Source organism: Anarrhichthys ocellatus, unplaced genomic scaffold (genome assembly GCF_004355925.1).
Source record: "Anarrhichthys ocellatus isolate YVR2014 unplaced genomic scaffold, GSC_Weel_1.0 scaffold150, whole genome shotgun sequence".
NCBI classification, from domain to species: Eukaryota; Metazoa; Chordata; class Actinopteri; order Perciformes; family Anarhichadidae; genus Anarrhichthys; species Anarrhichthys ocellatus.
This window is the reverse complement of record NW_022280180.1, coordinates 72,717-85,971: the sequence shown is the minus strand read 5'-3', so window position 1 is coordinate 85,971 and position 13,255 is coordinate 72,717. Positions and strand designations below refer to the sequence as shown.

The window sequence follows — 13,255 nt, the reverse complement described above, 5'->3', positions numbered from 1 at the left end:
AGTATTGGTCAAAGTGGAATTTTGACCTGACTGGTGGTGCCAGAAGAACAGTCAGACGCCCACAGACATGCCCACATGTGGATCGAAACATGCTCAACGCTCTCTACCTCTCCACAGCTGTGCTTTCCACGAGGTTGCTAGTCCGTGTTTTCATGCAGCGACCCAATCTCAACTGAGTTATCACTGTTTTTATCTGCTGTCACTTTTGGCTGTGTTGAGAAATACAAATCTGCCACAAGTCCTTATCTGTTCCCTCTTGATATAATGCTAGTGGTCCTGCATCACTCAACCTAATGTATGCCATGTTCCTCCAAAATCTTTCTGCATTGCTTTGCCTTCATCACTGGATCTGTGCTTTGTTATAATCAGGCACTGAGCTGCTAGGGACGAAGGCTGGAAGGGATTTAGTAGTGTCCAAACAGTCCAGTGTGTATCCAGGGGGCTTAAAGATCATCCAGGGCTTTTCACATTATAGAGCCGCAGGCCGGTGGAGGGATGACGAATTAGCTTCTGTGTCACATTTATTGGTCCGGACTATACGCTCCAAGCTCTGACTGGCTTTAAAAAGCAGCAAAGAATATTGGCAGTATTGTAATGAATGGTTACCTGCTCTCTCTCCCTCCCTTCCACCTCTCTCTCCATCCCTCCCTCCTCTGTGTGTGAAGTCTGTTGATCCAGGACAGCAGTTCACCTGGGAGCACTCCAACCTGGAGGTCAACAAGCCAAAGAACCGCTATGCAAATGTTATTGCCTACGACCACTCCAGGGTCATCCTCACACCTGTGGACGGTGAGAGACACTTATTCAGACATCTCAAGAGAGGCGACTTTGCAAGCCTTTATTTCAAACATGCTTATTTAAGAGTTAACCCTTTGTTTTTGATTTGTAAGTGTACTTCATTATATTTTAGTGAGAAACGCAGTTGTTTCATTATTGGCTCCCCTCTGAATTTGCTCACTCCGACTTGTTCCTCACGGCAGGAGTTCCAGGCAGCGACTACGTCAATGCCAACTACATCGATGGCTATAGGAAGCAGAATGCCTACATCGCCACACAGGGGCCTCTGCCGGAGACGCTGAGCGACTTCTGGAGGATGGTGTGGGAGCAGAGGACCTGCACCATCATTATGATGACCCGCCTAGAGGAGAAGTCACGGGTAACCTTTACTCTATGCTTTGAAACACTATGTACACAACCAAGAAAGTACATCATTACCTTCAGCTACTCTTGCTATAACTCATAAAAATGTTTTTCCCGTGGTAAAGAAGAGTTTGGCTCTGCAACAGCGTCATGCTGCTGGTGGACATAAGGGAAGAGGCATTCACAGACAGCCACATGGCAGATGAGAGCTACCAGGGCAGGGACAGTTTTCATGAGTAATGATTTCAGCCCTCTTTCACATTGTTAGTAACTCCACAATCAAGGGGCAGAACTGAGTGCCCCGGCTGTGTGGCATTATTATTTGTGACAGAGACCGTCAGCCCTCTGCCGGAGCCAATAACACCAATCTGCGGTTCAACCGGAGGTGCAGGAAATATGAGGTGTTCTAACCTGTTCCCGAGGTAATGGATGCAGGCGATAACCAAACTGTTTCTGCCGGTGTGAGGGACTCATGCATTACAGTTTGCATGTCCCAGAAGCAATGCAGCAACTGTATGTTGAAAACCATGAGATTACAAACTTACAATTTTGAAGCAAGTCTACATTTTCAACAATTCAGAACAGTGTGCAAGTACACCCCACAACACAAATATGATGGACGGAAAAACAAACAACAATATTGCGACAATTTTTTGTTATTAATCATTCCAGAAAGTGGCTCAATGATATTCATTTTCGTGTCCTTGCGAAATAGCTGACGAAACGAACCTCCGGGTCGGAATATTGAAGCCAATGTGGAAGTGCCTTAAACTAGCATTCTTTGTAATGGCCATCAGGGGGCAAAAAAATGTCCGATTTCTAAAACGGCAAGACAGTTAGCAGTGTTGACTGGCTAGACTTGACAACATTACATTACAGTCATTTAGCAGACGCTTTTATCCAAAGCGACTTACAATAAGTGTATTCAACATCGGTTTTCAAGAGAACTACTAGTCACCAGAAGTCATAAGTGCATCTCCTTTTTTAAACAAGCATCTAAGAGCATAAACCAGAGCAAAAGCACAATGCAGAAACAAACGAATACAATAAGTGCAACAAACTAGTATGAATACAATAAGTGGTGAGTGGAAGGCTCAGGGTAGTACTTCTTGAAGAGGTGAGTTTTCAGCCTGATGAAAGATGGGTAGCGACTCTGCCGTCCTGACATCAGTGTGGAGTTCATTCCACCACTGTGGGGCCAGGACAGAAAACAGCCGTGACCGGGTCGATCGGCCGCAGGGACCTCTGAGCGACGGGGCAACCAATCGCCCCGAGGCAGCAGAGCGAAGTGGTCGGGTGGGGGTGTAGGGCTTGACCATGGCCTGGAGATAGGAAGGAGCTGTTCCTTTCACTGCCCTGTAGGCTAGCACCAGAGTCTTAAACTGGATGTGAGCTCTTATAGGGAGCCAGTGGAGAGAACGGACAAGGCAAGTTGTGTGGGAGAACTTGGGACAATTGAACACCAGGCGAGCTGCAGCTTTCTGGACCAGCTCCAGAGGTCTGATGGCCGACGCGGGGCTCCGGCAAGTAGTGAGTTGCAGTAGTCCAGGCGGGAGATGACAAGAGCCTGTATGAGCACCTGCGCCTTGTTGTCAGTGAGGAAGGGGCGAATCCTCCTGATGTTGTAGAGCAGGAATCTGCAGGAGCGTGTAACCGATGCAATGTTTGCTGAGAATGACAATTGGTCATCCAGGGTCACACCCAGGTTCCTCGCAGTCCGAGTTGGCGTCACCACAGTATCATCAATGGTGATGGACAGGTCTCGGTGCGGGTAACCCTTCCCCGGGAGGAACAGTAGCTCGGTTTTGTCCAGGTTGAGCTTGAGACAACACCAGGCTTGGATTCCTAGGTGTGCAAAGGGGGGCAACTGCTTGTGGGCCCCAGACCCTCATGGCAACAAACCACATTTTACAGTTATTAAAACCATATGGCAGTGAAAAAAATTAATTAAATCTCCACTAAAACTTAACATTACAACTACTACTACAACTACCACCTAAAAGCAGCTAATCTTATGTTGTCCTACCCACCTGGAAAACCTGCACTTAAAATTAAAGTGAGCTTGCCAGAAGTAGGCTGAAATGTGAAAAATAGGAAATTGAAAAATCAATCTTGTCCGAAAACTGCAGTGATAACTGGTGTCAGTAGGAGCAGTAAATCGTCCGGTCTGTCAAGGTTTCTACAGGCGGACAGGCATTTCCGACAGCAAAGTAACTCAGCTTGCTGAAGCCTCGTATTAGCTTTGGCTGGATTTTTGAATGACATAATGACTGTGGAATTATGGTCCCTATTTCTTGCTGTGTTGTCACACTATGAAGGTGTTCCCTCACAGTATGGAGATGAGGAATGTTTACAGCAATCAATCAACTCTTTTAACGTACACATGGCCAGTGGTGTGGTTGTGTCTTGGTCAGGCGGACTGGCTTTCATGTTAAGACAGCTTGAAGTCTCAGCATCTGTTGAGGTAATAGTGGTCTGTGTGGCATTGAGTCCGCCCTGATCAATCCGGTACCCTAAGACAAGACTTTAGCTGGCCCCGGGGGCATCGCAGCCAATTCCGCCACCAATCATTGTCTCCATACACTCACACAGAAACGGCATAGCTTCAAGTTCACACTTAAAAGAAGAGGTTATTCCCAAAACAACTGAATAGTCATTCCCCAATAAATTTAAGTTAACTCTAGCTATTTATTAAATTAGCAAACCTTACTATTGTCCAAATTATGCTCGTGGCACTCTGCTTGAATGGTATCTACAATGCAATACATTCCATTATCCAAACCGCTTATCCTATTCAGGGTCGTGGGGCGCTGGAGCCGATCCCAGCTGACATTGGGCAAAGGCAGGGTACACCCTGGACAGGTCGCCAGTTTATCGCAGGGCACATGTAGAGACAGACAAACATTCACATTCACGGGCAATTTCAAGTCTCCAAATAACCTAAGCTGCATGTCTTTGGACTGTGGGAGGAAGCCGCAGATCCCGGAGGGAACCCACACTGCCACGGGGAGAACGTGCAAACTCCACACAGAAGGACCGCCCGGATCGGGGATCGAACGGGCACCTCTTGCTGTGAGGTGACAGTGCTAGCCACTACACCACCGTGCAGCCCTCAATGCAATACATAAACTATTCGTTAATCACATTACCTGTCTCTTTTTTTTTCTTCCCTGTGGCCCAAGAGGACTTTTGTCTGTGTGACATGATACAGTATATTTGAGGCTACTAATGTCAATCGTATCAATGTCACACACTTACTCACTAAAATTATATGAGTTCAGAAATAGCATAAGTTAGAAATTTGGAAAAAAAAATCTCCTTAATTGGGGCACCCCTGTGAATGGATGGCGGCCATGCGGAAACCTGCGATGCTGAGTAATGAAGCCAAGCGCAAGTGCCAAAACCTGCAGTTCATCAAATGGCTCCAAAATCAAGTCAATCCTCATAGACCTCCATGTTAAAAATGCCCAACTTTACAGCAGATATAAACATATTTACAGCCTGGTACAAAAAACTATTATATTATATCATTCAACAGTTTAAATTAAATTGAGGCTTAAAGTTGAGCATAATTAAGTGCGTGGCCACCTCAGCTTCACCTACAATCTCCTTCTCTGCCCATCTTTAGGGAGACAGGTTGCTTCATCACTGCTCACTTTGAGCTTCACATGGGCTCTTCAGAAACCTATGGGTGACGTCACAGAGACTACATCTACAGTCTATGATGGTGCCCTGCGCATTTGGAGCTACAACACGTTCTCCTTCGAACTCGTCTCATACTGATCAGCACCATTTGCATCACTTTCTAACACACGGTCGCAGTAAACATGATTAAACTCCTGCTTAGGGTTAGGCAACAAAACCATTTAGTACTTTTTCAGAAAATATTGTGTTTTAGTTTCAAAATACATTTCTAAAGTGAACTGAAATGTAACGTTGTGACCATACATTGTTGGTTTCACATAGGACACAAACACAGGTCTCCTGGGTGATAGACCCGTGTTTGTTTGACCCATCCACCTCTCCTATCCTATGTGTCTTTTTGGGGGGTTTTATACTACATCATAAGACTCCTGGAGCATTTCCTCTAAGTGTCTCACAATGAGGTGGATGGGTTTACATTGTAGTTACTTGAAAGCCAGGTATGTCACTTACAGATGCTTAAGGGTGTCTTGTGCGTTGGTATCAGATGCTGAGGGGCGTGACAAAGCGTCGGTATTTGACACCCTGGGAATAGAACAGGCTGGCCTATACTGACTATGCCTAGAGCCATCTCTACCCCCACAGATCAACACATACCCACATGGTTTACAGGAGTGCCAGTGTAAAGTCCTAAACTAACGTGTAATGTATAACGTATAATAAAGTAAAGTTACGTCATTACGTCCACCTCATCATCACATTCTTGCAGCTTCCCTTCCACAAAGACATTAGTTCCTCAAACAGTGCTTCTCTTCAGGCTAGGTGCTGTTTTACAGATAAACCATGTTTCCCAGCAGTAGGTGCTGCCTTAAACACTGAAGTCAGAGAGGGTTTTCATGTGGACAACTTGGATTGTTAGTAGTAGAGAGGATGTGAACCTTATGTCACTTGGGTGAAAGTCACACACTTTGTACGCCAGGTTTTGCAGCGCTACAGCATCACATTAGAAATGATCACACAAAGGACAGCCGTTATTCACGGGACTACAAGAGGTAGCTGGTCAAGAACATGCAACCGTAGGCCGCCGTCGTTCGAACAAATGACTGACGCTGTTGTTGCTCTAATGAGGGCCGTCTCTCAGATCTCCAGTCATCTTTTTGCCTGTAACACTTAATGAGCCGTGTGTGATCTGTCCAGGTGGTGAACTGGCATTTCACACCACTTTGCCCAAAGGACGTTGTGCTTAGCCACAGGCCTTGCCAAACAACCTCCACCCCCCACACCGACACCCGCACCCAGGTCTGTGATGCGCAACCTCCCCTGTCTGTCAGGCCAGTTTCCTGCAGCCTGCCCTCAAGTCATCACTTTTGTCCACAGTCAGTGTAAGAGCCAAATTCAATGTGCTGTTAAATATTCACTTGTATATACATGTTAAAATTTAATGACATCTGTTTCTACTTTGAATGTTACAAGGATGTCGTTATAATTTGTTATAGTAAGGAATACATGTAAGTGACAGACAACTGTCACTTTAAGGTCACTTTGCGACAGTTACTGACAGTTGTGAGTAATATCTGAAGCAGTATGGAGCCGCACAGTTTTCCGACCTTGTTATGAAACGTGTTATATGAAACGTGCTATGTGGACTAACCTGGGGATCCTTAAAGTGTGTCGAGGTAATCAGGGTACTTTTAGGAATAAAGGAAGTCGTTTCACTAACTTGTACGAAGGAAATTGGATCAATAAAGACACGTATTGCTTTCATCTATGAGCGGTGTCGGTGTGAGCTATGTGCTAAGGACCAGAAACACTTAAGGTTTACATTCTGCTAAAGATCTGAACGCTACAGTCAGGGCCATAAGTATTTGGACTGTGACACAATTTTTCTAATTTTGCCTCTTTACACGAATCAGTCAATATGTGGTTGAAGTGTAGACTTTCAGCTTTAATTCAATGGATAAAACTAACATATTACATGAACCGTTATGGAATTATGGCCATTTTTTTACACCACCCCCCACATTTTCACACTTATGGCCCTGACTGTATGTTGCTGCACCCCCTGTCATCCATCCATCGCACAGCCAACAGTGGAATAACAACAGCAACACCAACAGGGCACACACTGGTTGTACCAATTTGTTCTATGACTCTTTAATCTGAACGTTTAAATTCTGCATCACTTCCCACACCGAAAGTGCATGTGTAACTTTTGCTTGTATGTGTATTGCTTTTACTCGCCCTGTTCAAGGGAAGGGAGTCCAAAAGAGCTCATTAGGAAACCAGTGGGTGCTATATTAGTGCTAATTTAAACTCATTTTGTCTGTGCAGCAGCAGCGGGCAGCTGTTTTCAAAGATCAGGCTCTTAAACCCCACTGTACACTACCCGCAGCAAACACTCTCTATCCATCAGCTCAGCCTGACTACTTACTTAAAGTGGAACTCCACAGAATTTACACTTTGAAATCTGTTTCTATTTGTTGTGGAGAAATGGTAAAAGGTTGGTGAATGGACTTGCATTTATATAGTGCCTTTTTAGTATTACTACCACTCATAGTGCTGTACACTACATTTCAACGTTCACACACCTGCTATACTTGCAAATATAAGCTATATGAAGCATTCATTATCTCCAGGGAGCTGTGTGATGTCTGGTAAATGTCCTTAAGTGATGTCACTTGAGTCATCGTCGGTTTTATGTTTAAAGACCTACTGCTTATGTGACAGTAGTTACAACTGCCAGTAGGCAACAGTGCACAAGAAAAAACAACCTACAGTTAAGCTTACATACCAAGTGCTATTAACCTTTTTGTCACGTTGCTGCCATCTGCTAGACTGGACCAGTGGAACCGCCTTCACAGGCAAAAAACACTTAGTTAGGTTTAGGTAGCTGCTTTACATTGCAAAGGGGAAGCCGCAGACAGTGAAAACACGGCATCTTTCCACGGACCGTTGTTCTCCTCTGTTGTCCTTCATAGCGCTATGCTAGTAGCGGCATGGATTCTGCTCAACACTTCCACACTTTGAAATGCGAATTGAGCTTCCAGAGCATCTGTAGAAATCAGAATTAGAATCGCATTTCAAACCACCTCCACATGCGGTTTGGATCAATTTGCAAAAATAGCATTTCATGTGGGTTTTTTGTCCAGACTTGCTCAAATTAATCTCGATACAATCTAGATATGCCAATAACGTTTCTTTATTTGAGGTGGAAGTCTGAACACGGCCAAAATGTCAATTTGACTTTTCGTTTCTCAAGGGACAAAAACAGAGTGGGTGGAAATCTTGTGTTTGTTTGACCCATGCACCAACACCCCCACCCAGCCTCAGCGGACTATCGTGCATTTTGTACTACCTCAGGTGCTCTGAGCATCTGATAATGACGCATGTAGGTTTTCATTGGACTTAGTTGAAGGTACGGTGTGACGCTAAAGGGTACCAGACGCACTGACAGGAACGGCTCTTCACTGGCTACACAGCCAGTCGGTCATTGTCCCATTGTCTACCTGCTTTCTACACCCATTTACTTGTATCAGATGTAGGCAGTTTGTGTTGAAATTATTGCATTGCATAGCTAGGACAGCAGCCATTTGGAAAAAGAATACAAAATATACTAATTTTAGTGTTCAATTTCATAGTGTATGAATTCACCTGAAGTAATATCGAAATGCTAAAAAGTTATTCCTTTTTGGGGATCATGAATGTCCACAGTTATTCATGTCAATCTGACAAGTAGTTGTCAACATATTCCGCCCTGTACCAATGTGTGGAATGGATTTATGGACAGATTGATGGTGAGGAGATCTGACCAACATCACCAAGCCAGAACTGTAACCAAATATACCAATCCTTCTCACCACTCAGTTCTATTCTCCGCTTTCTGTCCCTATAACGTACACATACCACTATTGTTTGAGAATAAAAACACTTTGGTTTGTGTCTGTGTGCAGGTGAAATGTGACCAGTATTGGCCCAGTCGAGGCACAGAGACATATGGGATGATCCAGGTGACCATGCTGGACACTGTGGAGCTGGCTACGTACAGCGTACGCACATTCGCCCTCTATAAGGTGAGATCCCATACTGTATACCGTATACTAACCCTAACCCTCGAAAAACTTTCAACGCAACACAAGTCTGAATTGAATGCAGTCAGATTCAGGTAAAAGCTGCAGCAGCACATTTGAAGCATGCATACAAAATCTGTTTCATCAACAAGGAAATATCATACAACAGCCAATTTTAAGTTGAGTCTCAGATCCCATCATTCTATAACATGTCCCCCTCGCTGTGCGACTGGAGCAGAAGAGGCTGTTGGATATTATGGAACAGGCGGTGAAATTTGCTATCCAATATCTAGTAATGATAATGTATCAGTTGATTCCCGAGCTGAAATGGCCAAATACATTCATCAGTGATTCAGCCTGTGAGAGAACAAAAAGACCCTTCTTCCTCGCTGTCATAACATCTTTAAGTCTCTATCTCTCTCTTTCACGCTACATGCAGATGTTTCCATAGATATTCTGTCATGTCAATGACACAAAGCCATCAAGAGTCTAAGAAGAAAACTTGAAGAAGAAGGTTTTGTCTTGGTGCTCGAATAAAGAAAATGTAGAAACTCTGGCTCCTTGAGAGCTGTGAATAGAAGTTACAATGCCTTTTCTCTACATTTGATGATTAGTGGTTTACCATTGACAGTGCTGTACCGGCATACTCATTCATCAAGGACCCTTTCCAAAGTTGTATTCATGCTTTTGAGTGCTGCTCAGATGCATTTGTGATGTACCAAGTCTGTTTTGTGGTTTATCAATTAGTTACTGCGATGCATTTATGTTAATGACAGTTGATGGCTACATTATCAAATCATGGTATTTTTAGTTTGTTGAATCACATTTATTATAAACGACATCGGGTGTGTTACCTCTAAAGACCAGTCCCCTTGGAAAAAATGCCTAAAATAACACCAAATAATGCCCAAAATGAATCAGGAATAGCTCCTCCAACATGAAACATTTAATTCAATTTATTATATTCAATTCATTTCATTTAAATTCAATTTATTTTGTATGCCCAAAATCACAAATCACAAATCTGCCTCAGAGGGCTTTACAATCTGTACACATGTGACATCCTCTGTCCAGGACCCTCACAGGGGAACAGGAAAAACTCCCCAAAAAACCCTTTAACGGGGAGAAAAGAGGGAGAGACCTCAGAGAGAGCAGCAGAGGAGGATCCTCTCCCAGGATGGACAGAAGTGTGATAGATGTATCTGATCTCCTTTGAAAAGATAAGAAGCTAAGGAATTTGAATCCTAACTAAACTATATTATCATTCCAAAGAAAATGGAGAAAAAAAGATATAATGAATATAATTTAGATTTTAATATAGATGAATGTCTTTTCCTACTCTTTACTACCAGTGGGACTGTACATGTTGTTTAAAAAAACACTAAAGTTCAACATTTATGATACAATTTATGACGACATACTCAGCCGGTCTCAGTATTCTGGCCATGTTTACTGTTGATATGTTGGCTGCTTACCAGGACTTTTACTTCAAAACTCTATTTATTTCGGTATAGCTATGTTGCAAATAACATAAATCTCCCAAAAACATTGAAATAGTAACACACTGAATATTGATCAATATTCATATATGACCGAAGAGCTCAATGACAAATATAGACAAATAAATGGAGAATGCAAAAGCCCACAGCTGAAACAGGTGTCATAAGATTCATATATGAATATGCAAGATTGATTGGCTTTCTTTTACCATCTGGTGGCTGTAAGCCTAACCCTTATGTTAGGTTCAGGAACCTCTCGAAACTGTGGGAGAGCTGCACGTCTTCCAGCCGTGCCAAAAACTCAGCCGGTTCAAATTATGATCAAAAGTATTTAATCTTACAGAAGCTAAAACAATTGCAAAGTGAATTACACTATTTAAAGAACCTATAGTAGGTATAGGTAATGTTAACTTCCTTTCATAGTCCGTAAAAGTCATAAAATGTCTGTCTCGATTACAATTGGCTTAAATCCAGTTGACCCCTCCTGGCTTCAGTCAGCTGACCGCCCTCGCGTGACCTATTGGCGCTGGTCAGTTGCTCCTTCTGCGCGTCCCTCCCTCTGTTAGGCCCCGGTTGGACTTCCTTCTCCGCTCATGATGGTCCCTGAAATGCCTGTCTCAAAATCCCTGTCTGTCCCTTGGCTATTCTTCACAGTTTAATACATTCAATGATTGTCTTTTATGGCTCAACACTTCTACGGTAAACATAGTGTAAACATATTATACATTTGATAAGTATTTGTGACGTTCCAAACACTTTGACACGTTTTACAAGCATAAGTGGCACACCAAGTACTTTCTAACATTTTACTATCCACCTCTAGGGGTGCTATAAATCCTACTAAGAAACACTTCTAAACCTAAATTCCCCACACTTAGAATTATAGTCTGAGCCTAGATGAGACCTACCTTCTCTCCCAGACGATCTCAGTGACTCTCTGGTGCTTTATCATTGCTGCAGAAGTAACCCAAATAGTCCTTGGTGAAATACTTAAAATCTCTTAAACTCTTAATCTCTAACCAAAACCTATTAAAAACACCAAATGACATCTAGACGAGGTAGCCGGAAGTGCAAAATTGCTGACTCATGACCTGGGTTACATTTACAAAGTTTATATCTGTACGAATTATTATCAAAATACTTCGTAATAAATTTGGACAACATACAATTGGGTTACAGATTCTGAAAGCCGAAACCTCATGTTTTGGAAACCGTATAACATTCATATCTTCTATAAAAAGACGATTATGAAATAGAGTTTTTTCGGGTTGATGACTGTATCTGTGCTCCAACAGAATGGCTCAAGTGAGAAGAGAGAGGTTCGACAGTTCCAGTTTATGGCCTGGCCTGACCATGGAGTGCCTGAGTATCCCACCCCAACACTGGCCTTTCTACGCAGAGTCAAGGCCTGTAATCCTCCAGATGCTGGACCCATGGTGGTCCACTGCAGGTAAGCTACCTCTTATATCAACACAAAGGCCTCAGTATGCTTCGAACAAAGTGTGTTGGATCATCTGACATAGTCTGAAATCCCCTTTCCAATGGCTTCCAACGATTAGTGTAACTTTCTGAAACAGACAAATCAACAAGCATGCCTACGTTACGCAATGATTGGTCAGGTGTGTTGAGGTGTGAAGGTAGTCTGGATTTGTAATTCTCCTGTGTGCAACTGAGTGCAACACCATGAATTGCAGGCACCGTTATCGTGGGTACTTGGTAGTTCACCTGTGGAAAAAGTCATGACTAGCTCGATATAAAAATGAAGAAAATCTGAAAAGATTGCATGAGGGACTATGGAGCAAAGCCGGATAGTTGTGGGACTCTGGTTGGTGCTGACCAATGCTATACTACGATTGGCCAGTCTGCGCTCGAGGGACGGGAACTTAGGGAAGGGTCATTTGGCTTTAGTAGGGACACACAATAGCTTAGCGGTGTATGGCGGAGTGTACTTAGTGTACGATGCAGTGTACGGTAGTTTTGTGAGTTACCATTTTACAAAAAATACGGGTTGAGTAAATACAAAAATTGCGGTAGGTATTGACTGTAGCTTGGCTATTTAAAATGGAGGGTTTGTGCAGAATGTTCCAGGGTCCGCTTCTGACGATTCTCTCAAACCAATCAGTGGTCTGTGGTGTTTCAAATTCATCTTCTATCGACTCAGCTCTCTTGGAACCTCGACCGAGGGGGTACCATCCACAACTTTTCCTCATGAAAATGCGAAAATAACCGTTCTAATATGTAATCAACGAAAAGCGACTGTTGAATAAAATAGAAGAGACTACATACTTTACCCACTATTTTTTTGAAATACTCATACTTTGCTTAAACTCTTTAATACCATTGACAGTAAGTAAGTAGGTAATTGTAACAGAGAACTACCCAGAAATCCTTGAAATTGTTGTTTGTACATTGTGCACAGCACATCCATGATTACCAACCCAGCTGGTCTGTGAAGCTTCACACCAAACATATCAAAGAAGTATCAGAGTGCTGCCTCCATGCTGTTTAGACCCTCACATCACTTCCTCTGTGTAGTGACGTCAGTGTGATGTTGCAATCTAGCACAGTACATGAAGGGCTGAGGCAATAAACTGTGTCTGCTAAAAGTTTTTCTTTGTCACAATTATTTTATTTATAAGTGTTGCTAAATGTAACAAAATACAAGCACAGAGTGAGTCTACGTTGGTTTTTAAACAGTGGCCAGTAGGGACACCAGTGACACCTAGAAGACAATGTTATAGTCATACATAGTGGGAAGGTGGGTTTAGATCAGGCATGGGCAAACTACGGCCTGCGGGCCATATGCGGCCCGTTGGGCTTTTTAATCCGGCCCGTCAAATATTGGTACAAAATTGTCCAAACTATAATAAAGACTAGGGCTGGGCGGTATACCGGTTTACATTTCTC

The 13,255-nt window shown here is 43.2% G+C and overlaps 1 protein-coding gene across 14 annotated transcripts in view; it reads left to right on the top strand.

Annotated features, from left to right (window-relative positions):
- ptprfa (protein tyrosine phosphatase receptor type Fa) overlaps positions 1-13,255 on the top strand; it is a 319,373-nt gene that overhangs the window by 287,302 nt on the left and 18,816 nt on the right. For all 14 annotated transcript variants that reach the window (XM_031877821.1, XM_031877819.1, XM_031877818.1 and 11 more), the window contains 4 exons: positions 666-789; positions 981-1,156; positions 8,733-8,852; positions 11,644-11,798. In XM_031877821.1, the coding sequence (XP_031733681.1) occupies positions 666-789; positions 981-1,156; positions 8,733-8,852; positions 11,644-11,798 (575 nt within the window). The remainder of the gene's footprint in view (positions 1-665; positions 790-980; positions 1,157-8,732; positions 8,853-11,643; positions 11,799-13,255) is intronic.